This window comes from Balaenoptera physalus, assembly GCF_965194825.1.
Source record: "Balaenoptera physalus genome assembly, chromosome: 2".
Classification (NCBI taxonomy): Eukaryota; Metazoa; Chordata; class Mammalia; order Artiodactyla; family Balaenopteridae; genus Balaenoptera; species Balaenoptera physalus.
The window spans coordinates 5,541,784-5,568,121 of record NC_138883.1 but is presented as its reverse complement, the minus strand read 5'-3'; the positions used below and the strand labels follow the sequence as shown (position 1 = coordinate 5,568,121).

Below are 26,338 nucleotides of genomic sequence, written 5' to 3'. Positions count from 1 at the left end.
TACACAATTCAGTCCATAGCAGCTTCTTAAGCAGACTGTTGGCTGATCCTCCTGTTTTTTTGTTGTTGTTGTTGTTGTTGTTTTTGGCTGCATTGGGTCTTCACTGCTGCGCAAGGGCTTTCTCTAGTTGTGGCGAGCAGGGGCTACTCTTTGTCGTGGTGCATGAGCTTCTCATTGCAGTGGTTTCTCTTGTTGCGGAGCATGGGCTCTAGGTGCGCAGGCTTTAGTAGCTGTGGCATGCGGGCTCAGTAGTTGTGGCGCACGGGTTTAGTTGCTCTGCGGCATGTGGGATCTTCCCAGACCAGGAATCAAACCTGTGTCCCCTGCATTGGCAGGCGGATTCTTAACCACTGTACCACCAGGGAAGTCCAATCCTCCTGTTTTCAGCCTCTCCTGTGTCCCCACATGCATAGTGGTGCTGTCAGTTCCTGAATCTTTGCTGGTTCTCTTGTGGGAAGTGTGGTGCTCCTTGGTTGCCCCCAGCTTGCTGGCTTCAGTTTCAGCTTGTTTGGGACAGATGAGACCACACCTCTCCTTTACCTGTTTACCACTGTGAAGCTGTACTGAAGTTGTCCCCTCTTCCATCCTCTTTGTCCCGTGGGTATGATGAGTGTCCCCAGAATGTGGAGACAAACACGTATGATCTGTGTACTGTCTTTCCCTAGAAAGTCACTGTTAGAACTTCCTTACAAGGACGATCATGTTGCCAACAAAGATTTGTTGAACAAATGAATGAAACCTCACATTTTCTGCAGCATCTCACCCATCTCATCCTTTTTTTTTTTTTTTTTTTTTTTTTTAACATCTTTATTGAAGTATAATTGCCTTACAATGGTGTGTTAGCTTCTGCTTTATAACAAAGTGAATCAGTTATACATATACAATATGTTCCCATTTCTCTTCCCTCTTGCATCTCCCTCCCTCCCACCCTCCCCATCCCATCCCTCTAGATGGTCACAAAGCACCGAGCTGATCTCCCTGTGCTATGCGGCTGCTTCCCACTAGTTATCTATTTTACATTTGGTAGTGTATATATGTCCATGACACTCTCTTACCCTGTCACATCTCACCCCACCCCCTCCCCATATCCTCAAGTCCATTCTCTAGTAGGTCTGTGTCTTTATTCCCGTCTTGCCACTAGGTTCTTCATGGCCTTTTTTTTTTTTTTTTTTTTTTTTTCCCCTTAGATTCCGTATATATGTGTTAGCATACTGTATTTGTTTTTCTCTTTCTGACTTACTTCACTCTGTATGACAGACTCTAACTCCATCCACCTCATTACAAATACCTCCATTTCATTTCTTTTTATGGCTGAGTAATATTCCATTGTATATATGTGCCACATCTTCTTTATCCATTCATCTGTCGATGGACATTTAGATTGCTTCCATGTCCTGGCTATTGTAAATAGAGCTGCAATGAACATTTTGGTACATGACTCTTTTTGACCTATGGTTTTCTCAGGGTATATGCCCAGTAGTGGGATTGCTGGGTCGTATGGTAGTTCTATTTGTAGTTTTTTAAGGAACCTCCATACTGTTCTCCATAGTGGCTGTATCAATTTACATTCCCACCAACAGTGCAAGAGTGTTCCCTTTCCTCCACACCCTCTCCAGCATTTATTGTTTCTAGATTTTTTGATGATGGCCATTCTGACCGGTGTGCATCTCATCCTTCTGACCCTCCTCTCCCGGAAGACGTGCCATTCCTCCTTCTTTCCCAAGTGACCCCCACCACACACACACACACGCACACACACAGTGTTCTCTGGAAGTCTGTTCCAGCCACCACCTCCCTTCTCCTTGAATTGTAACCAGTTCTCCTTCCTCTGACCCTTTCCTCCTGACAAAGCCCCTTCTGACCATGCTGCCCCACAAGGCGGGTTTTCCAGCTCTTTTCTCCTTTCCCAGCCTGACTGCCTGTTTCCTGGCCACCGCTGGCCCTCAGGCCTTGCTACAGCTCATCTGTCCAGCCTCTGTGTCCCCAAATGCATCCTCATTGCCAAGGCCTCGGCCTTCTCCCTGCACTCACCTCTCTTCCCGACATCCCACTCCATCCCTCTCAGAGTGAGACCCTCCCCTGGTGTCTTCTGTATCAATAACCTGGTCCGACTGGCCAATTCTCCACCCGCCTGGGAGGATGGTCACACCCAGGCTCTCACCGCCTCACCTGGAACTATGCCTGTGGCCCACTAGTTTGCCCTGTGATTCCTGGTCCCGTTTACATGCACTTCCCCATCAAACTTCCTGAAGCACAGCCTAATTGTGAGGCTTCCAAGGGACTCCTCTTTGTCCATGGGCCAAGTCCAACCCCCTAGTAAGGGGTCCTAGGCCCTCTGCAATGCAGCCTGATACCTCCTGTCCGGCCTCCTTGTCCCATCCTTGACTTGAACAGAGCTGGATGGCTCCTCGTTTCCCAGACACACTGGGTGTGCATTTCTAGCCTCTTACTTGGATGACTTTATCTCCTCCTCTCCACTTACTTCATCTCTCAGATCCATCAAAGCCAGAACTCTGGTCCCATCCAACACCCCCAACCTGGATTCCTTCCCTGCCTGCCCTAGTCCCTGGGGGTTCAGTAATCCTCATGCCTTCATTTGTCTCAAGCCCAAGCAGCAAATACTTTCTTCACACGTACTGTTGGTAAGTTGGACCTGGGGCCTGCACCCCACAGGACGAGGTCCATGGCCGTACCCTATCTTGGGGTGTTCTTCTTTCTTGTCCCCAACCAAGCTGTCAGTTTTTATTCTTGGGTAAATCTTCCATCCTTCCCCCAGGCTCTCTTATCCCATCCTCAGCTGCTGAGGTGGTAGTTCAGGGCAGAAAAGCAAGGTTTGGGGCCTGACAGGATCAGATCTAAATCCTGGTTCTACGTCTCACCAGCAAGGTGACCTTAGGCCAGGCACCTGCCCCTCTGCTCACAAGGGAGTTTCCCTACACATAAAATTGAGGCAGTACTACCTTCCCCACAGGCCTGTGGCACGGATGGTGACTGATGCATGGACAGCAATGGCACTCTCCCCCAGTGAGCTCCTGGGTGCCTTGGTCCCCTCCTGTGTGTTCAGTGTGTTCCTGTGGTGTTTACTCCCCTCCTGGACGATGAGACCCTCAGGGGACAGGTGTTGTTCTAGTCCCATTTGTGTCCCTTGTTCCCAGCACAGAGTGGGCACTGAGTGTGTGCAAACAAGTGAGCCAATAGTCAGCACCCAGCAACCATCTGTGATGAAGAACACACAGGGAACTATAGTCAATATCTTGTAATAAACTATAATGGAAAAGAATCTGAAAAAGAATATATATATATATATATATACACATATATGTGTGTGTGTGTGTATATATATATATGAAACTGAATCACTTTGCTGTACACCAGAAACTAACACAACATTGTAAATCAACTATACTTCAATTAAAAAAAAAAAACAAAACAGGGCTTCCCTGGTGGCGCAGTGGTTGAGAGTCTGCCTGCCAATGCAGGGGACACGGGTTCGAGCCCTGGTCTGGGAAGATCCCACATGCCGCGGAGCGACTAAGCCTGTGAGCCACAATTGCTGAGCCTGCACTCTAGAGCCTGTGCTCCGCAACGGGAGAGGCCACGATAGTGAGAGGCCCGTGCACCGCGATGAAGAGTGGCCCCCGCTTGCCGCAACTAGAGAAAGCCCTCACACAGAAACGAAGACCCAACACAGCCATAAATAAATAAATAAATAAATAAATAATTAAAAAAAAAAAAAAAACAAAACACAGTGAACAAGCCCATGACTGGGGGAGATGGAACAGCATCTTACCAGTGATCTTTGCTCAGAAGACCCTTGAAACCTTTGCCTTAATCAATGCAATAACTAGAGTCTGCAGACCATAGGCAAATATATTAGCAAGGGTTCCAGGACCCTTTGTTAATTACAAATAAGCATTATGTATCTCAGCCACTGGGATGAAAAGGGCTCTGATGGGGGTTGTAGGAAGCGACCAGGCAAACCTCAGAAGCAGGCCTTTTACTTGACTTTCCTGATGGATAATTCAGATTTCCGGCAACGTGTTTTTATAAATCCACTTCTTTTTTTAATTAATTAATTAATTTATTTATTTATTTATGGCTGTGTTGGGTCTTCGATTCTGTGCGAGGGCTTTCTCCAGTTGTGGCAAGCGGGGGCCACTCTTCATCGCGGTGCGCGGGCCTCTCACTTTCGTGGCCTCTCCCGCTACGGAGCACAGGCTCCAGACGCGCAGGCTCAGTAATTGTGGCTCACGGGTCTAGCTGCTCTGCGGCATGTGGGATCTTCCCGGACCAGGGCTTGAACCCGTGTCCCCTGCATTAGCAGGCAGACTCTCAACCACTGCACCACCAGGGAAGCCCCGGCAACTTGTTTTTATTTCTTGCAGTTTTGCTGCTGTGAGGAAGCTGAGGATGGCATTGTAAATATAACTGTATGAACCTCAATAATTTTTTTCAGTGCATGATATGGGTATAGTCTACATCTTTCCATATTAGCTAGGATGACTATATAATCTGTCATCCAAACTAGAATACTTCAGGGTCAAAGGGGGATTATTATGCCAGGACACAAGCCTAAACACGGCTGCCCCAGCACACTGAGATGAGTAGTTGACCTAATATTAGAATATTTACTCTGTGATTAGTTGGTGGTATGCCAAGAACTGCCATAAAACCTCACAGGTGACACAATGGAGCAAATGAACAAAAATTCCTGAAAATGACATTTTTCGGTGGAGATGCCACAACGGAAATTTCTTTTGCCATCCACTGCAGTACTTGCATTACTGTACGGATAAGGGACGATTTTAACACTGAGTTTCCTCAGTGGAATGCCATTCTGAAAAGAGAAAACCAGGAATTCCCTGGTGGTCCAGTGGTTAGGATTCTGAGCTCTCACGGCCTGCGGCCTGGGTTCAGTCCCTGGTCGGGGAACTAAGATCCCACAAGCTGTGCGGCACGGCCAAAAAAAAGAATAAATTAAAAAAAACAAATAAATAAAAGGATTAAAAAGAGAGAGAAAACCAACCAATATTGCTTTTAATTTTCCACTTCACTTCAGACACTTCAAAATAGGTAAATTCTTTTGATCAACGCAAATCATTAAGAATGCTTTTGAGTGGCTAACCTACTGAGGGAAAAAACCCCATGGGTTTCTTAGATAACAAGGAGTTTTCATACCCATTTGGACTATTAGCAGATTATCTGTGGGAGGCTCAGAAGTTCATGGTTCTGCAGTGTCGACTTTTTTGTAATAGGATAATGAAGTTGATAAGGCTGTGTTTATTACACAGAGCGCTGTTTCTCGTCCGGTGCCTCTCACCCACCCCAGCCCATCCGGGACCAGCACTGCACAGGTAGTCAGAGAGCTGGGTTCACCTTTGTGAGATGAGTTGCAAGATCCGCCTGCATATGCGCGGGGATGCGGCTCCCAGCCAGGGGCGAGGCCAGGGAGCGCGCCAGGAAGACACGTGCTGGCTGCTGCCGGAGGGTGAATGAATACAGAGTGAAGAGCCGCAGCCCCGCCCCCACGGAGTCCCCAGCTTCTACAGAAATTCAAAAAGCAGGATGGTTTAGCACAGAGGAACGGTACGGACAGCCATCAGCAGTGGAGGGGGCAGGGACTCCGGCTGGACAAAGAGGGAGCAGCTTAAGAGCTGAGCCCACAGATGAGCGGAAGGATATTTCCTGGAAATCATGCACGTAAAGCCCCAGGGGCAGATAACTGCAGGGTGTTTGGGGAATGAAAAGCAGAATGAGGGACTTCCTTGACAGCCTAGTGGTTAGGACTCTGCGCTCTCACTGCAGACGGCCCAGGTTCCATCCCTGGTCAGGGAATTAAGATCCCACAAGCCATGCGGTGCAGCCAAAAAAAAAAAAAGAAAAAAGCAGAATGGATTGACTGAGGCAGAGAATGGGAGCCTTGAAGGACTCTGAAAGCCAGTCTGCGTATCTCGGACTTTGCGGGTTTCTTTTTCTCCAATAAGGAGAATAATCTTAAAAGTGGGAAGAGTTGAAGAAATGTCCCTTAGCAGAAATTGTCAAGAGCCCAAGATAGGTGAGAGATGGGGGCAGGCGGGTGGCGCTTAGTGACTGTCAATCCAGTCTCTAGGCCTCCACAAACTTTCTCGGATTTGGCCAGATGGGAGTCGCAGAAAACTGGGAAGGGAAAAATGTCATAATTTTCCAAAAAGCAGAATAAGTTGGGTTCTGGAAAATACAGATAATAAATTTGATATTAATACTGGTTCTGAGCAAAAATTTTAACAGATTTTTGAAGAGCTGGTGTGAACTCACTTGGAAGGAAATGTTGTTACGAAGAGGCAAACCAAACTCATTCCCTCTTTTCACGGGGTTACCAGGCTGGATGCACAAAACGTTGGTAAAGAGCCTTCCCAAAACCCTGTGGAAAGTACAGAGAAAAATAGGCTGGGCCGACAAACAATTGGGTGACTTGACATTTAGTTGGACAGACACATCCAGAGTATTTATAAAAAGATCAGTGGCGATGCAGCTGGTGAGGTGCGGCCGATGTGAGAGCTCCACGCCTCCGCTAGCCCCACCCTGCGCTTCTAATGTGTTTATCAACTACAAGGGTGAAGAAGACATTAAAGGGTTTATTACAGCACATTCGCCGCTGTCACAATGCTGATGTGTTAGATACCAGAGTCAAGAGTTTAAAAGATTTTGGTTCTTTAAAAGGATAGATTGAAACAAATCATATGACATTTTACAGGGGTAAAGATAAATCTTATCTTTAGATTAAAAATTTTTTAAAAAATCAATTAGCTCAGTACAGGTTGGAGACGACCCAAAAGTAGTTCATTTGAAAAAGACTGATAGGTTTATAATTGACCAGAAGTTCAATATGAACCAACAGCATATAGCCTGGCTGCTCAAAAAAAAAAAAAAAAAAAAATCAATACAAACTTCCGTTGTATCAATAGAATCATAATCTCCAAGTTATTTAAGGGAAATGCCACTCAGGTCACACACACACACACACACACGTTCCTACAAGACAAGGCTGATTGATGTAAAGGATGCAATCAGGTACCAGTAGATGTGAGGGGGGTGTGGGGGGCTCACCAAGCCCTCCCAGATGAGGCAGCTTCTCTGCTGGCAGGCAGGGAGGTGGGCACTCAGCCCTGGGAAACGGTGTGGGCAGAGGTCCAGAGCACTCACGTGCATGGCACGTTTGAGAGTCGTGGATAGGGGTTGCCGTGTACGTGGTGTGGCAGGAGCGTGTCGGATGCCAAAGACAGCATTTGTGGCAGGAACACAGACAGACTGGAAGTCCACGCCAAGATGTGTGCACTTATTGTGGCAGGCATCAGAGAAGGAAATGATGTCGTTAACCCCTCTTTGGGCAAGTTAACCCTGGAGTAACAAAGCAGAGGTGGGGAAACCGGGACACAGGCTGTTAGAGCACCCTTTCAGAACAGACAGCAGCCTGCATCACGACAGAGGGAGATTAAATTGACCAGACAAAAGTGGGATCAATGAAGGACGCTTTGGGAAGGGCGGTTTGGGATAAAAATAACCAACAATCTTTTTAATAATTCAAGCTCTTCAACTTTGAAATGAGCCAAGTGACCATTTGTCAGGGATGTTGCAGAAAAATACTGCTGCGTCAGCAGGCAAGTTGGGGACAATGGAGTTTAATATTCTTTATTGATGTCAAGAATCTGTGATTAGCTCTCATTTTATGGAGTAACAGTCTTACCATGAGAAAGTGTATTTTATATTTTATAATTTAGTATCAGTGATGAATGGTGTCCTGAATCTCTGGAATATCCAATTCTTGACTTTGAGATTCTATACTAACTGTATTAGTTCGTCAGGGCTGCTGTAATGAATTACCACACACCAGGAGGCTTAAACAACAGAAACTTATTGTTTCACAGTTCTGGAGGCTAGAAGCCCAAAATCAAGGTGTGGGCAAGGGCTGGGAGGGAAGGATGGATTTCAAGCCTCTCTCCTTCGCTTGGAGACACCCAGCTGTCTGCTCCCTGTGTCTTCACATGGTCTTTCCTTTGTGTGTGTCTATGTCCTAATTTCCTCTTCTTATAAGGACACCAGTCATATTGGATTAGGGCCCACCCTAATGACCTCATTTTAACTTGATTACCTCTGTAAAGACCCCATCTCCAAATAAGGTCACACTTTGAAGTACCAGGAGTTAGTACTTCAACATATGAAGTTGGCGGGAGGGGGCACAATTTAACCCAAAACACTAACTGAGAGGCAACTTCTCTGCTCTCAGAATAAAATCAGAACCCCCCTGTGAACAGAGCACCCCGTCTCCCACCTCGGTAATCTCAGCTCCCCAGATGAGCCTTCTTTGCCTGAAGCAACGTCCACTGGTTCTTTGCCCACTGCTGCTTTGTGCCCTCCTTTCACGCCTCAGTCCAGTTCAGACCCTCCACAATAATCTGAAACCCTTCCTTCCAGTTTTGTTTCATAACACTTATCACAATTTGTAGTGACATATTTATTTGTACGATTGTTATATGTCACCTACAGGGAGAAATACATTTTACATCCCAATTCAGCACACCTACAGACATTTCAAGTAAACACTTCAGGTAAAAATGCTTGTTCTTACTATGTTCAGTGCACCTTGATATTTCCTATTTCATCTATTTTTTCTTGTAGTAAAATACATACAACATAAAATTTGCCGTTTTTACCACTTTGCAGTGTACCGTCCAGTGGCATTAAGTACATTCACACTGTTGGGCAGCCATCACCGCCATCCATCTCCTGACCATTTTCATCATCCTAACTGGAAACTCAGTCTCCATTAAACACTAACTCCCCCTCCCTCAGCCCCTGGCAGCCACCATTCTACTGTCTGTCTGTATGAATTTGACTCCTCTAGGGACCTCATATAAGTGGAATCATGCAGCAGTTGTCTTCCTGTGACTGGCTTATATCACTCAGCATAATATCCTCAAGGCTCATCCATGTGGTAGCAAGTGTCAGAATTTCCTTTCTTTTAAGACTGAATAGTATTCCGTTGTATGGATAGACCGCATTTTGTCTCTCCATTCATCCATCAGTGGAAAATGGGTTGTTTCCACATTTTGGCTATTGTGAATAATGCTTCTATAAACATGGGTGTACAAACATCTCTTCGAGACCCTGCTTTCAGTTTCTTTGGGTATATACCCAGAATGGAGTTTTCTGTTTCTTTTTTACAAAAATTAAAGTATAGTTGATTCTGTTTCATTTTTTAAAGTGCTGAATGACTCTTTTTTAAAAAATTTATTTTATTATTTTTATTTTTGGCTGCGTTGGGTCTTCGTTGTTGCGCGTGGGCTTTCTCTACTTGTGGCAAGCAGTGGCTCCTCTTGTTGCAGAGCACAGGCTCTAGGCGCGTGGGCTTCAGTAGTTGTGGCACACAGGCTCAGTAGTTGTGGCTCACGGGCTCTAGGGCGCAGGCTCAGTAGTTGTGGCGCAAGGCTTAGTTGCTCTGCGGCATGTGGGATCTTCCCGGACCGGGGCTTGAACCTGTGTCCCCTGCATTGGCAGGAGGATTCTTAACCACTGTGCCACCAGGGAAGTCCCTGATGTGACTCTTTAACTTCATGACACCTGCAGTTTGGAAGGCACTGTGTTTTGTGTGATGTATCCCCAGCCCCTGCATGGTGCCTAGTCCTGCAGAACTATTTTTGGAGGAATGTTGAATTAAACTATAGATGCACAAGGCTTTACATTTCCGGGTATTTTTTTATTACTTCTCCATGAATAATGGCTACAGAGCTCCCATTTTCCTTTCTTTTTCACATGTTGTACAAATGCTGCTATTAATGCCACTGAATGCTATGGTTATATTGTCCTAGAGAGCATACATCATTTATGACAACAACATGTTTTGGACTCAGGCCATAAATTTTCTCAAAATGACGTGGAATAACAGCCTGTTAAAATGTTTGGGCACAAAATCTCACATTATTAATTAGGTTTTCAGAGATTTTTCTTGAACTTTCTCCATAGATCTTTTAAAAATGCTGTGTAGATTATACCTAATTGACTTAACATGCATATCCTTGTAATTACACTAAAATTTGCCCCTTTTAGAGTAAGGCTTTTATCATTGTGGGGAAAAACAGAGCTGTTTAATACTCTAGGTTAAGAGTGTAATAATGATCTTTATCATCTCAAAAGCAGTGGACTGCGTTCTTAATTGTGATTTGTAATTTTGCTCTGGTGGAAGTAAAATCCTCTAAGAAAATCTTCAGCTCAATTCTTCTTTGCCCCACTTCTGAATTTTCTTTATTCTCCAACCTTCCTTTGTTGGGGCCACCAAATATCATACCTTTAACATTATAAATCAGGAATGCTAACATTCTTAAAGAGAATCATCTTTTGATCATTTATTCATGATTATCACTTCATTTCCAAGTTTGAGAATGCCACATATCAATTTTTAAATACCAATTATCCAAAATATCCTAACATATAAAACCACAAAGTAGAGTAGCAATAGCATAAAGATTGGACTAGAAGGGAAGAAAGATGGGAAATGAGAAAAGAGAGAAGGGCCAAGTTCAAATGTGTACGTGTGCTCAAAACCCCTCCTCCACAGTACCTGCCTCTTGCTTTCGGGATGCAGAGGGTCAACCTGTACTGGGCGGGGGTAGAGGCTTCATGTGACGTTTCTGCCCTCTATATTTGGCCCCTATTTCCTTTCCCTGCCAAAGTTTTGAAATGTGCATCTACATGTGCTCTCCTTTTTTTTTTTTGGCCACGCCGTGCGGCATTCAGGACCTTAGTGCCCCAATCAGGGATCGAACCCATGCCACCTGCAGTGGAAGTGCAGAGTCTTAACCACTGGACCACCAGGGAAGTCCCCACGTGCTCTCCTTTTGAGGTCCAGCAGCCCGGCTCCGGTCCCCACCGCTTCACCAAGATGCTCCAAGTCACCTGGGAGCCCTCTGCCACCAGACCGAAGCCCTTTCCCCAGGCTCATCCTCTTTGACCTGTCCTCTAGAGAAACCTGTGAAAAGGCCCACCTCCTTGCAAATTTCTGGGCTCTTCGCTTAATGAGACAACCCGCTAGGCTGATCGTCCTGCCTCTTTGACAGCTCCTTCGGAATGTCCTTCTCCCTTTCCAAGGATCTTCCCAGCTCCTTTCTGACCTTCCATTCTTTCCTTTACAGTTTACGTACAGCCTCTTTGCTGACAATTCCCACATCTCCATTCTTTCACTGGCCAGCTGGTCTGCATCCCCCGTTGCTATGGGGCATTTCTAACAGGAGGTTTGCTGTCCTCTCTTGCTTGGCCTCTCTGTCTCTCCAGCTGTATCGTCCTGGAGCAGCTTCCCTCTGGCCCGTCCCTCGGCCTCTCTCTTCCCTCTGACTGTCTGGGCCCTGAGTGTCTGGTTTCTGGAGCACTGCAGACACCCTGGGCTGCTCCAGCTCCAGGACACGGTCCCTGTGGTCCAGTTCACACTCAGACTCACCTCTAACACTGCTCGTGCCAGCCTCCCTCCGCCTGCTGCCAGGTCTGGCTCAGGCTCCTCTGCCGGCTCTCGAGACCTCTCTTACCGTGCCCCTCTCTCTCTGCGCACTCTTATTTCCCACTATCTATATACAGGCTGTCTGCTCTTGTCCGGCCAGCCCTTGGCCTGTCAGCAGGCCCTGCTCCTTCTCTCCTCCACAATCACTAACGCTGTCCTTCAAACACCAGATCACAGTCAAACCCACAGCACCTGCAGCCCTTGAGCGAGCCCCCCACCTCCCCATGTACTTTTCCCGTTAACAATCCCTCTTGTTTCCTCTGCTTGGTCTCCCTGACCGGGACCTGGATAAGGGCTTCAACCTCTCCCTTCTGCCCACAGCATCTAATGCCAGTCATGCTACCCCGTGTGCCAAACACACCAGGCACACCACCAGAGCCCCATCCCTGACAGTATCTTCTGCTTTTGCAAAGACAGGCCTCTATCCGCCTCTGAACCCCAGTGAGGCCCCCAGGTTTTCCTAATAGTAACTTTTTACTCGGTTCTCATTTCGCCTACTTGTGTTCAACCTACAGGAATTAACACCTACAACTCGGACCCACTCAGAATTTTACATGTAAGTGAATTATAACTGTTGTGTAACCGGGAGCATAAATGCTATGCGGTCTGTTCTGGACAAAGCCAGAGGATCACCAAACTCACATTCTTCTCTCTTGCATCCTGACTTGTTATTTGCCAGCATCTTTACTTCAGGCCATGGGCACTGAAACTCAGACCATTAACCTGGCATGTGTACACAGGGAATGGAAAAGTTACAGACCCGTGGATTTGTGCATTTATCTCCTACTATGATATTTTGTCTCAACTCTTCGTCTCTCTGAGATAGAGTAAATACAGATTTCCGTGGGTCCTGTAACAAGCTAACAAGTGTGTAATGTGACAGCACCCCAGGGGCTGATCAGAGGGGGAGAGAACAGAGCAGATGTTTTAGCTCCTTTAAAGGCCGCAGCCTTTCCAGCCTGACATTACCAGGGCCTCTTTTTGAAGTGGGAAGCCGCATCTTTTATCGGCCCAAGAGCAAAGGTTCAAGCGGAGTTACAAGCCCTGCGCTAATTCTCACTCGAGGCAGGGCCGTGCTGCGGCGGAAGACGTGCGGAAAGAGGGGCGCGCCTTGCAGGACGTGGTCAAAAGCAGAGTTGCTGCGACGTGGAAAGACAGCCGAAATGAGCTCGCGAGTTGTCCATGTTTGGTCCTGGAGCCGCCCGCGGGCGCGGGGATAGCGCCCCCGGGGAGCGTGGTCTCCGGCGTCCGCAGGAGGGGTTGCCCGGGCCGGGGCGACGCCCCCGCTCCCCGCGCGCCCGCTCCCGCGTTTCCGCCTCTCCTTTGTCCCCGCGCCCCCCGCGTCCCGCCCGCCTGGGGGGCGCCAGCGACCGCGCGGGGAGGCGGGGCCTGGCCGCGGCGCTCCCGCAGCATCCCGACCCCGGTCGCGCGCCGCCCTGGGCTCCTGGGACCCTGCAGCCCCGCCCGCCCGACCGCGGCCCCGCCCCGTCCCGTCCCGTCCCCGCCCGGCCACGTCCCTCGCGGAGGCCGCCCCCTGGCGGGCAGAGCGGGCTCCGGGCTCGCGCTGCGGTGGCGGCGGCGGGCCCGGGGTTGCCATGGTAACCGGCAGCTGCCGCCGCCACAGCAGGGCCGGCCCCAGCGCCAGCGCCGGCCGCGGCTCGGCGCGGCTCAGTGTGGGGGTGAGCTGCGGCGGCGCGGCCGGGCCGGGGAAGCGGGCGCTGCCCGGCGGCCTCAGCATGGAGGACGGCTTCTCGAGCTACAGCAGCCTGTACGACACGTCCTCGCTGCTCCAGTTCTGCAACGGTGAGGGGCGGCGGCCGGCTGGGCGGGGGCCGCGGCCGGGAGCGGGCCGAGGGGCGAGGCCGGGCGGCCGGGGAGGCCGTGCAAAGTTGCTGCGGAGGGGCGCGCGGTTCCCGCCGCCGCGGGCGCATTGTGCTGGGCCGCGGGCCCCGGGCCGCGCCTCGCTGCGCCCCCGCCCCGCCCGGCTCCCGTTCCGGCTTCGGCCAGTGCGCGCGGGGCGGCCGATACCCGGGAGACCGGCGCGAGCGCACCGGCCGGGCAGCGCGGGGGGAGGCCTGGCCGCCCCGGGGCTCCGGGGACGTGTTGCTTTCTGCTTCCAAACTCACATCTGTTTGGAAATGTCTGGATGAAGAACTCGGAAAACAAATCACTTAATAACGAAACACTCCTTTGAGGATGTGCGCAGTGTTTGTCGCGGATGGACCCTCAGGACCCATTCAGTTCTACTTTGATGAAATCATCACAGTTTCATGCAATCTAGAGCTTTTTAAATGGACAGGCAAAGTGAACCTGGCTTAAAAGTGTTTCGACTGTTTTGTTTACGGGGTGATAGATTTATTTATTTATTTTTACAGGAAGGAAATATTAATAGCTACCAATATGGCATCGTTAAAAAAATATAAAATCCTACATGCTTGAAAGATTTTAATCTCACTAGCAGGGTTGAAAAAGATTTTCACAGCAGACTGCATAGTATATCAGAACATGATGTGTGATAATTCATGCACAAAAGTTAACCATACAGTTTTTTATATGTCGGATTTACTGCTTTATTAGAGGATCCCAGAAGTTTGTTAAAGAAAAAAAAAAATGTGTGTTTTATGGAATTTGCTTATAGTGCAGTCGGAATAATTTGGAATTCTAGATGCTTTGACAACTCGAGCAATTTATTTTGCAATTGTAATTGTGATTTAGGGGAATTTTTCTAGTTATTCAACACCTGTTTGCAAATTGGAGTTATTAGCCTTGGCAATAAAGATCACTGGGTTGATTCATCCTCTGTAACGACATTTTAATCTCTGGTGAAATTTATCATCTTTTTCATGGAAGAGTATATATTATGATAGTTTTGGCAGCTTATAATTGTCATATTAATCACATGTGAGCCTTCATTAACTTGTAACGCCCTCTTCAGTGGAAAGGAAGAGAGTTTTGGCTCTCTCTCCACATTTAACAACATTTCAGAGTTGAAAGCAGACAGAATGTATTTGGTACTCTGCTGGCCACTGGAATCCTTTATACAATACATAGTTTAGAGTCATGGGAACGGTTTTACTCTCCACATATTGGAGCAGTTGTTTGGGGCTGGTCATATTGTTTCTAAACAGCCGCTCAGTCATGAAGTTGACCTACACATCTATTCATGAATGTTTTGGTCTTCTGCCTTTTCTTGTTAATTTGCTAGGTTAGCGATATCGGTAAGGAATTTTACTGGTAACGGTGTCTAGAAGAAAGTAAAAACCAGCTCTTATATTGTATGGCTAACAGTTTAAAGAAAAATGACTTTATTATTTATTTATTTATTTTTTTATTGAAGCATAGTTGATTTATAAATACAATGTTGTGTTAAATTCTGCTCTACAGCAAAGTGACTCAGTTATACAGTATATACATTCTTTTTCATATTCCTTTCCATTATGGGTTATCTCAGGATACTTAATATAGTTCCGTGTGCTATACAGTAGGACCTTGTTATTTATCCCTTCTATATGTAATAGTTTGCATCTGCTGATCCCGAAGTCCTAATCCATCCTTCCCCCAACCACCCTTGAAAAAAATGACTTTAAAATAGCTAGAATAAAGCAATAAGATCAGTTCAAAATACAATCGAATCACAACTGTTGAATTGCTTTTCTTAAAAAACTCAGCTCTGTGTTTATTTTTTGGTTACCTTATGAATAAAGTTTAAAGCAAGAGTAGCCTATCAGGCAGAAATGAGTGTTCACTGGTGATGTCTTAGGCAGCAGATGTTTTGATGTGAAATTATTCATTTTTAAGAGGCTTCCATTAAGTGAAAATATAAACGAATACAATCCAGTTAATGATTATGATGATTCAATTAAAGCAGTGGATCACAGAAACACCATTTCACCAAGAACTAAATTAAACATTTGGATGTTTTATTAGCTACATTGAAAAACATTTTTTTCTTTTTAAATTAGAGATTTACATGACAGTGGCAGGACTACAGCAGTGTAATAGATGAACTCATAAATTTTCATATGTGGGTACACGCCATGCTTTTGATAGTGACAGGAACTAAAAAGTCATAGTTGTATATTAGCTTCAGAAAATGCAACCCATACTTCCTATTTGTATGACTGTCACAGTTAATGTCCTCCTGGTGAGATAAAGATAGAAGTTAGTAATAAAAATGAGAAGGAAGGAAGAAAAAACGTTGTTGTAATGAGTGAAATCTCTTTTATCCTTCTACTTTTTTCCCTTACTATCTCTCCTACTTAATTTGTAATGGATATTAAATGTGAATGTAGGCAGTATCTAGCCTCCTGAAAAGACTATCCATTCTCATCTTTTAGATACTGGCCTTCTCATTTAAGTAGAAAATGTGTGCCATGTTTTTTCTTCAAACTGTTTAGAACTCTGTAAAGTGAGCTAGAAATCACAAACTTCTTTTATTGCCCTAAGAAAAACTACAGTAGTTGGAAAGTGAACTCAAGCTGGCATTTATAAGACAGTTTGTCGTTTGGGAAATACTGACCATCCTTTATTCCATTTTTTTTTCCAGAGCCTTCCCTTGACATAGGTAGAATTACCATCCTCTTTTACGTAGGAAGAAACTGACGCTCAAAGAGATTTTTCTGACTTTATAAGGCCACACAACTAGTAAAGCTTGGATACCAGTATGATTTCTTTGTTTTAATAACAGCTATAGAGACATATAATTCACATTCTATAAAAATTCACCCTTTTAAAGTGTACAATTAAGTGGCTTTTCCTATATTCACAGAATTGAGCAAGCATCAACATTATCTAATTTTAGAACATTTTCATCACCTCCCCAGAAACCCCAGGACCCACAAGGTTGTATTCCCTGTTGCCCTAGCCCCTGACAACTACTAACCTACTTTCTGTTTCTATAGATTCTGCACGTTTAATATAAATGGAATCATATACTATTTGGCCTTTTGTGTCTGGCTTCTTTCACTTAGCATAATGTTTCAGGGTTCATCCATGTTGTAGCATGTGTCAGTACTTTATTCCTTTATATGGACAAGTAATATTCCACTGTATGGATAGATCACATTTTATTTATCCATTCACCAGTTGATAGGCATTTAGGTTGTTCCTACTTTTTGACTATCATGAATAATACTACTTGGAACATTCATGTCCAAGTTTTTGTGTGAACATGTGTTTTCATTTCTCATTGGTCAATACCTAGGAGTGGAATTGCTGGGGCATATGGTAACTCTGGGTTTAACATTTTTGAGGAACCAATCTGAATTTTTTGAAATCTAAATGTCAAGCTCTTTTTATTATACCTTGCTGATATAAGAATAGGGAGTCAAGGAGCTGGATGAAAGAGGGAAGGAGGTGGGTGGGAAGAACATAGTGTTGCTGTTTCATTTCTGTGAGTCACTTTTGATTCTCTCATCAGTCACAGATCATCAAAACAAGTCAATGCACACTCTTGCTTAGTTGCCATAGGTTGTAAGAGTCTTAGCGTTCGAGGGGACCAAAAAGGTGATCTCATCTCATGGTTTACTTTCTTAAGCCTTTGAATGTTTCTTCAAAGTACAGCTCACCCAGGAATCCAAATGTTAAGCAGATAAACAGGGAGCAGCTCCAGCTAAAGTGGGGAGAGGGCAGCGCTCTCTGGTCCTCCTTGCCTGTCTTGCCCTCCACTGATTCAATCCACCCATCCCTCCAGGGCTTGAAATCTCTGTTCCATGGGGGGATGCTCCAAAGGTTATCCAACCCACGTTCGAGCAGTTCCAAGGGACTGGAAACTCACTGTCCCTCCGTGCAATCCATTCCTTCTTTGTATAATTCAGACTGTCAGTTCCTAAATGCAGTCAAAGTTTGGCCCCAGTTCTGTCCCTTGGGTCCAGAGAAAATAGGTTTAATCTGTTTTCCATGTGCTAGGTTGTCCCACGTTTGAAGACAGTCATGATAGCTCTTTCTCAAGTCTTCTTCCAGCTAAACGTTACCATTAAAAAAGAAAAATATTCCTCACAAGACACAATTTTAGACCCTTAATCATCCTGGCTTTCCTGGTCTACGTTTGTTTTCTTTATTCTATACGCCTTTTTAAATTTGACACAGCTGGATGTTGTATTCCAAGCATGGTTTTTAAATAGAGCAGAGTAGAGCCGGATACTTCACCTCCCTTGTTCTACAGCCTATACTTCTAATAATGCAGCCCAAGATCGTATTAGCTCTTTTGCTTGTCACTTCACATTGTTACCTCTTACTGGTTTTCACCTAAAATTCTTGTCTGTTTTACATGTACTGTGGCTAAGCCCCTTTTTTTTTTTTGAACATCTTTATTGGAGTATAGTTGCTTTACAATGGTGTGTTAGTTTCTGCTGTATAACAGTGAATCAGCTATACGTATACATATATCCCCATATCTCCTCCCTCTTGTGTCTCCCGCCCACCCTCCCTATCCCACCCCTCTAGGTGGTCACAAAACACTGAGCTGATCTCCCTGTGCTATGCGGCTGCTTCCCACTAGCTATCTATTTTACATTTGGTAGTGTATATATGTCCATGCCACTCTCTCACTTAGTCCCAGCTTACCCTTCCCCCTCCCCGTGTCCTCAAGTCCATTCTCTACGTCTGCGTCTTTATTCCTGTCCTGCCCCTAGGTTCTTCAGAACCTTTTTTTTTTTTTTTAGATTCCATATATATGTGCTAGCATACGGTATTTGTTTTTCTCTTTCTGACTTACTTCACTCTGTATGACAGACTCTAGGTCCATCCACCTCACTACAAATAACTCAATTTTGTTTCTTTTTATGGCTGAGTAATATTCCTTTGTGTATATGTGCCACATCTTCTTTATCCATGCATCTGTCGATGGACACTTAGGTTGCTTCCATGTCCTGGCTATTGTAGATAGAGCTGCAATGAACATTGTGGTACATGACTTCTTTTTTTTTTAATTTTTTAAAAAATTTATTGATTTATTTATTTTTGGCTGTGTTGGGTCTTCGTTTCTGTGCGAGGGCTTTCTGTAGTTGCTTCAAGCGGGGACCACTCTTCATCGTGGTGCGCGGGCCTCTCGCTACCACCGCCTCTCTTGTTGCGGAGCACAGGCTCCAGACGCGCAGGCTCAGTAGTTGTGGCTCACGGGCCTAGTTGCTCCGCAACATGTGGGATCTTCCCAGACCAGGGCTCGAATCCGTGTCCCCTGCACTGGCAGGCAGATTCTCAACCACTGCTCCACCAGGGAAGCCCCATGACTTTTTAAAAATTAATTAATTAATTAATTAATGTTTGGCTGTGTTGGGTCTTCATTGCGGTGCGCAGGCTTCTCATTGCGGTGGCTTCTCTTGTTGTGGAGCACGGACTCTAGGAGCGTGGGCTTCAGTAGTTGTGGCACATGGGCTCAGTAGTTGTGGCTCGCAGGCTCTAGATCACAGGCTCAGTAGTCGTGGTGCATGGGCTTAGTTGCTCCACGGCCTGTGGGATCTTCCCAGACCAGGGATCGAACCCGTGTCCCCTGCATTGGCAGGTGGATTCTTAACCACTGCGCCACCAGGGAAGTCCCATGACTCTTTTTGAATTATGGTTTTCTTAAGGTATATGACAAGTAGTGGGATTGCTGGGTCGTATGGTAGTTCTCTTTTTAGTTTTTTAAGGAACCTCCATACTGTTCTCCATAGTGGCTGTATCAATTTACATTCCCACCAACAGTGCAAGAGGATTCCCTTTTCTCCACACCCTCTCCAGCATTTATTGTTTGTAGATTTTTTGATGATGGCCATTCTTGACTGGTCTGAGGTGATACCTCATTGTAGTTTTGATTTGCATTTCTCTAATGATTAGTGATGTTGAGCATCCTTTCATGTGTTTGTGGGCAATCTGTATATCTTCTTTGGAGAAATGTCTATTTAGGTCTTCTGCCCATTTTTGGATTGGGTTGATTGTATTTTTGATATTGAGCTGCATGAGCTGCTTGTATATTTTGGAGATTAATCCTTTGTCGGTTGCTTCGTTTGCTAATATTTCCTCCCATTCTGAGGGTTGTCTTTTCGTCTTGTTTATGGTTTCCTTTGCTGTGCAAAAGCTTTTAAGTTTCATTAGGTCCCATTTGTTTACTTTTGTTTTTATTTCCATTTCTCTAGGAGGTGGGTCAAAAAGGATCTTGCTGTGATTTATGTCATAGAGTGTTCTGCCTATGTTTTCCTCTAAGAGTTTGATAGTGTCTGGCCTTACATTTAGGTCCTTATTCCATTTTGAGTTTATTTTTGTATATGGTGTTAGGGAGTGTTGTAATTTCATTCTTTTACATGTAGCTGTCCAGTTTTCCCAGCACCACTTATTGAAGAGGCTGTCTTTTCTCCATTATATATTCTTGCCTCCTTTATCAAAAATACGGTGACCATATGTGCCTGGGTTTATCTCTGGGCTTTCTATCCTGTTCCATTGCTCTATATTTCTGTTTTTGTGCCAGTACCATACTGTCTTGATTACTGTGGCTTTGTAGTATAGTCTGAAGTCAGCAAGCCTGATTCCTCCAGCTCTGTTTTTCTTTCTCAAGATTGCTTTGGCTATTGGGGGTCTTTTGTGTTTCCATACAAATTGTGTGATTTTTTGTTCTAGTTCTGTGAAAAATGCCATTGGTAGTTTGATAGGGATTGCATTGAATCTGTAGATTGCTTTGGGTAGTATAGTCATTTTTGCAATGTTGATTCTTCCAATCCAAGCACATGGTATATCTCTCCGTCTGTTTGTATCACCTTTAATTTCTTTCATCAGTGTTTTATAGTTTTCTGCATACAGGTCTTTTGTCTCCTTAGGTAGGTTTATTCCTAGGTGTTTATGTTTGGCTAGGTATTTTATCCTTTTTGTTGCAGTGGTAAATGGGAGTGTTTCCTTAATATCTCCTTCAGATTTTTCATCATTAGTGTATAGGAATGCAAGAGAGTTCTGTGCATTAATTTTGTATCCTGCTACTTTACCAAATCTATTGATTAGCTCTAGTAGTTTTCTGGTAGCATCTTTAGGATTCTTTATGTGTAGTATCATGTCATCTGCAAACAGTGACAGCTTTTCTTCTTCTTTTCCAATTTGGATTCCTTTTATTTCTTTTTCTTCTCTGATTGCTGTGGCTAAAACTTCCAAAACTATGTTGAATAATAGTGGTGAGAGGGGACAACCTTGTCTTGTTCCTGATCTTAGTGGAAATGGTTTCATTTTTTCACCATTGAGGACGATGTTGGCTGTGGGTTTGTCATATATGGCCTTTATTATGTTGAGGCTAAGCCCTTTTTTTTGCTTACTTTTACATTTTCTTTTTGAGGAGGAATTTCCTCCAGCCCAAGATGATTGTAATCTGTATCGTAATGCTGTAAATAATCCCAACACTTAAGTAAAATATTTCAGTGTTATAATAACATGGAAGTTAGTCATTGCCTTAAAGGTTATGATTCTGGCTGATAGCATTTTTTCCATCTTGCCTGGAAAGGTGTTGTGAGAGACCTTATCAGCTTCCTTCTAAAGGGTATGCATGGCGTATCTACCACTTCCTGGTGCAGCTGGGCTTCTTCCCTTGCAGGTGCTACCTGTTAATAACCATGGCCGGTCAAGTCCACACTCACAACCTGCTGCTTCCCATGACATTCTGAAGTCAGTATAATAATCTTTTGAGCTACTGCCATTTATTTTTTTCTAGTTGTGAAATGAAAACTTGTTTTCATTTCTAAGCATTTATATTGGGGGAGTTAAGAATACTTTATTTAAAATCTTAGAAATAGTTTGGCATCTGTAATTCTGACCACTTTCTCTTTACTATGATTAGGATAGGATTTTCAAGTTGGCAAATAGTTGGGTTTGAAACAGCATCAAGGACCTCGTGTGAGGAAATCACTCTGAACTCAACAACGTGAAGTATTTTCAGACCTCTTACGTATTCTTATGTGGTGGCAGAGGACTGATTTACGCTTTCTCTGATAGCAAAATCTATAGAAAATGCTTTCACGGGAGAGTGCATAGCAAGTACCCATGCTAAGCGAGAACTTCTAATTGGTACACTTGGTATTCCGGCAGGGAATTTATTTTATAGCCAGACCACGAGCATTTATGACATTATGAACAGACCCAAGCATTTTGGTGGAGAATTCACAAAACTATGCTTAAAAGTAATCATTGGTCGGTTATTAATTTTTGAGATGATGTAAGCCTTTTCATATAGTCTTTTAAAAAAATTAACATTTTAGTTGAGTGGAGGATGGGTAAAAGAAAAATAACATCTTTGTTTCTACTGTTACAGTCTGTTCGAGCTGTAAAACTAGAAGCGTAAAAAACTTAATCATGGATAGCATTGAAAATTGAACATTAAAGCATTGCTTTTATTAGCAAAGCAGCTTCTCCAAGGACTTAAAATCAATGGTAATTTGTACTACTTACAAAAATTCTTTCAGGAAAACTGTGGTTATTCATCTTAAAAATCCTAGCTTATTAATAGAGGATTTCTAGGATTTGTAAAGTGTTTCAAATGCCACCAGAAACATGGATAATAAAAAAGTGTGCTGTAAACCTTAAATGCTATATAATTATTATCAATATACCCTCCCCCCAAAGCTTCATGTTTTTCTCGCTAGATATTGGGCACGTACATTTAATATTCTGCTGAAAGCAGCACGTTTGTTTTAATATCATGTAGGACTGGGTCTGTCCTTATGTGCCAGCAGGAGCCAGCACACATCCTCCTTGGTTTACCTTAAAGAAATAGCTCTTCAGAAGTTTATCTTTCTTTAAAGTATTTATTTTTCCATTAAGAGTTAGGTAGACATACTTCCAATTTTGTTTCCTCTCAAGCTGTATCTTTACTGGAAAATACTATTTGTGTGGAAAACCACATTTTAACAGAGTACTTAGTCGTGTCTTAAAATGCAATAGCACATTTTTTCTGCCAGTTTTCTGGAAAAGATTTAAACTCTCTGACTTTAATAAACTACCCCCTCTGTGAAGGGGCACATTTGACCGTTACCCTTGGATGATGCAAGAGGGCAGGGACGCCAAGCCCAGAGCCTGCCCACAGTGGGGAGTTCCACAGGAGACCTTGGCTACCTGCAGAGGGGAAGAGAACGGGAGGTGGCAGCCCTCCGAGGGGTGGGGGCCAGATCGTTGTGCAGCACTGCGGTGTGGTCCAGGACTGGCTGTGTCCTTCACGCTGTGCCCTCTGGAGGGGAAGACATTATTGTCCTGGACTGCAAATTATTCCCACAAAAAACCTTTCGAGGACAATGGGCAGCTCACATTAAAGATAATGAGGATAGAGACGGTTAGGCAAGCATTCATGGAGAGACAGGCCTTTAAGTTCACTTGGCAAATGGAGCCAATTTCGAGCGAATCCCTACAATGTGCACAGGACAATGAAAAATGTTTAAAACATGGTTTTCCCTAGAAACACTAGATTTCCCTAGTCATTGTCGACACTCCTCTTTCTCCCAGCCTCCCATCTCCGTGGGCCTGGGAGGTTCTGCTCCCCAAGTATCTCATCGTTTCTCCCTGCGCTTTAGCTCAGACCTTGGTCAGTTCTCATCTGGGGTTCGTTGTAAGGACTGCAGCCCCACACTAGCCTTTCTGCCTCCAGTCTCAGCTCCTTTTCTTATTGAACAAGTGGTTGAGTGTCCACCGTGCTCATCATTACATGGATCTGAGGGTTCCAGCAACACACCAGGTCCACGTGGTCCTTGCTTTCAGGAAGCCGGAGTTGCTCTTGGGGAACTGGACGCCCGTCATCATGTTCACAAGGAGTTGGTTAATGACCCCGGGAATAGATGGTGCTGAGAAGAAGCGTAGGAGTGTGGCCAGGCATCGGACTGAGGAAGGCCTGTGTGAGCTCTTTCGGGGATGAGTGGAAACCACTCACTGACAGGGGTTGGGGAGAGGGCGGGGAAGAGCATTCCAGACCGGGTGGGAAGCCCGGAGGGGTTGGGGGGAAGGACCTTTTGGAAACTGAAAGAAAGTCTCCTGTGGTGAAAGAAAAAGGAGCAGAGCTTGAAATGAGGCTCGGTGTGTCCTGTGGGGCCTTTCGGCCACATTGAGGAGTTTGGTCTTATTTCCAAGGAGCAGAGAGAATGTGCTGGAGAATTTTGAGGCAGGAGAGTGACGTGGTCAGATATGCAGGGACTTTTGGAGGATGGCTCTCCCTGGAGCATGGAGGGGTGGCCGGAAGAGCAGGGGAGGGTGGAGGAGGGAGGCTGCTGTGTGAACCCAGGGAGAGGCGATGCTGATTTCCACCAGGGGGGGCACTTAGGGGCTGACCTCACCTGGACTTTAGTCATTACAAGCGAGAGGAGGAGGAATCAAGGATACCACCTGGGCTCCTGACTCACCCACCCAAGTGAGTGCCATGGGCCAAGATAGAAGGACCTAGAAGGACCGGCATGTGGACGATGGTTCATTTGGGGCTTGTAGGACATGCAAGCCGACGGGCTGAGTAGGCTGTAGGACGTGGGGACTGGAGCCTGGGAGACGTCCAGACTGGAGATAAAACGTTTGAGAGCCATCAGTGTACAGATGGTGACAGAATCCATGTTGAAGGTGAGCTCACCTAAGGTGAAATTAGCTGCTTGGAATGCTCCTCCTGGAAGACAGGTCTGATCTGGAAAACCACCTCCTGTTGCAGAGTCTTCAGGGCCCCCCTCCTTCCCCTTTGGCACCCAAAGCCCCCAGAGGGCAGCTGCCTGTCTCCGCCGAGTCCCAGCTCCTTCGCCTGCCACCACCCCAGCTCCCAAGTGTTGTGAGGTGTCCTTTCTTTGTGGCCACATAAACCTCTGTCATCATGATGATCCCAGAGGCCTGTCGTGGTGATTTATTTTCAGATCTCCCGTTAGACTGTCACCACCTTCCAGGCAGAGGCTCCCGGTGATCACATTTGTGTTTTTTTGCTCCTCAGCTGAGCCTGCACCTGGTGGGTTTCCTGATGGGTATTGTGTGTGTGTGAAATACACACACACTAGTCAAAATGCTTCCCGTGTAACATGTGCACTAAACTGAGGTTAAACAGGGGAAAGCACTCATGCCACTTTTCTGTATGCTTGAAATAATGTGTATATATATTTTATATTATATATCACATGTGTATATAAGTACACATGCATACATATTGGTACCCACGTCACAGGAATGTAGATACACATGCACACACGTGTGACATTTAACTCTCTTCCTCATCAAAGAACCAGTAGACTTAGGCATTGCAGGCAAGGAAACATTACGGGTAAAACCCAGAAACATACGGATGTGGGACAGTGCGGAGACTGGCCAGATGGAGTCAGACTCCCGTGCACAAACAGTACAGAAAGCCCCAGCTGGACACGGGTCCACTTGAATCAATAAGTAGAAACATTTGCAAAAAGCCTGGGGTGGTTTAACAGACTTAACACAAATTATATTCAGCCAAAGGAACTGACACAAGGAAGTAGTTCTTGGCAAACCCGGCATTTTTAGCAGTAAAAAAAAAAGTTTGGACTGTTCAATTAACCCCCCAAAGTTATTTTGTGTAACAAGAATTTTACCATTTCTAGAAAAATATGCTCCAGACGAGAAGCAGTTGGGCATAGTTAGGACTGTCTTATGCTGTAGCATCTCTGTACATATTAACCCAATTACAGTTGTCAGCAACAGTTGAAAATCCTTAGGAATGGAACCTAGCGGTGATACTTCGTGTAATATCAAGTTTCTTGTAATGCTTCCCTATCCCGTGTGTAAAACATGCAGACTGCTCCCCTGGGAATGTATGGGCACTATAATAAAGATAATGATCTGTGAGCGTGGCTTCACCAAATTAGTCCTTTAGAAAGTAATTACGCAGCCTTGCCCACACTCCGCTGCTCTCAAAGACTAAACTCTGCTCTGTGTGTCATTTCTTTGCCTTCCTAGAAAACGGCCTCGTATTGAGTTGATATAATTTAATTATATAAAATTATGTGTTCAGACTGCATCTTGTACTTAATTATAGCTCTGACACTACAGAGTTGTTATTTCCCAGCCAGAGCTTGTGCTTCTTCAAAGCGGGGGCCACGTCCCATTCATCTTTCTCTGCCCACTGCCGGGCACCGTGCGTGTGCGTGTGTGTGGCGTGGCAGGGGAGGAGCGGGAGACACAGGCAGTGCTGGCGGTCTCACCAGGCAACCTCAGGTGTCCCAGAGTCTGAGCACTTACAGGTGTCCCCTCTTTAACCCTCACTCCACTCCTTTGAGATGGCTGCTGTGATCATCTGCATTGTGACTGGTGAGGAAACGGAGCCCTAAAAGTTTAAGTAACTTGCTCAAGGTCTCCTGGCTGGTCCTTTTCAGAGCTGGGATTTGAACCCAGCCATCTGGCTCCACAGTCCACAGGCTACGAAGTGCTCAGTTGTGTTTGATGAATGAGCAACGGATCAAAAGATGGGACCGGTCCCAGACACGAAGGGGTGTGGGAGATGGTTTTCATTGGCCCCTTACTTCTGGGAGAGGCCACACTCTAATTACTAGTTCAGATCTGAGTTCCTTCCACTGGATTGCTGAGAGGGTCTCCGAACAAGTCCCTTGTCTTCACCCACGTTTCCCTTCACATCACACCACTTCCGCACTTTCTAAAGCAGGAGTCTCATTTATCTCTGAGTTACCCAAAGTCCCATGGAAGCTACCCATGGCTCTGAGGGTGCAGGGCTGAGTCCGTGAACAGCCTCCCGCCTGCTTCCCTGACCCAGGGCGGCCTCTCCTCCCAGGTGCCTTGGAGGCCGCCCACTGGGCTCCGGGTAGTGTCTGGAGGTGCAGGGCTGGTTGACGTGTGTCCTCACATGCTGTGCCCCGCCCTCCCCGCAGGGACCCT

General features: G+C 45.5%; 1 protein-coding gene across 7 annotated transcripts in view; it reads left to right on the top strand.

Annotated features, from left to right (window-relative positions):
• Positions 1–26,338, top strand: part of EML1 (EMAP like 1) — a 198,447-nt gene that overhangs the window by 43,130 nt on the left and 128,979 nt on the right. For 3 of the 7 annotated variants that reach the window (XM_082450282.1, XM_082450281.1, XM_082450280.1), the window contains exon 1: positions 13,066–13,327. The exons of 1 other annotated variant lie outside the window; for it this stretch is intronic. In XM_082450282.1, coding sequence (XP_082306408.1) covers positions 13,120–13,327 — 208 coding nt within the window. In that variant the 5' untranslated portion in view covers positions 13,066–13,119. Of the gene's footprint in view, positions 1–13,065; positions 13,328–26,338 lie in introns of those variants that run through there. 3 more of the 7 variants (XM_082450284.1, XM_082450283.1, XM_082450285.1) reach the window with 2 other exon arrangements.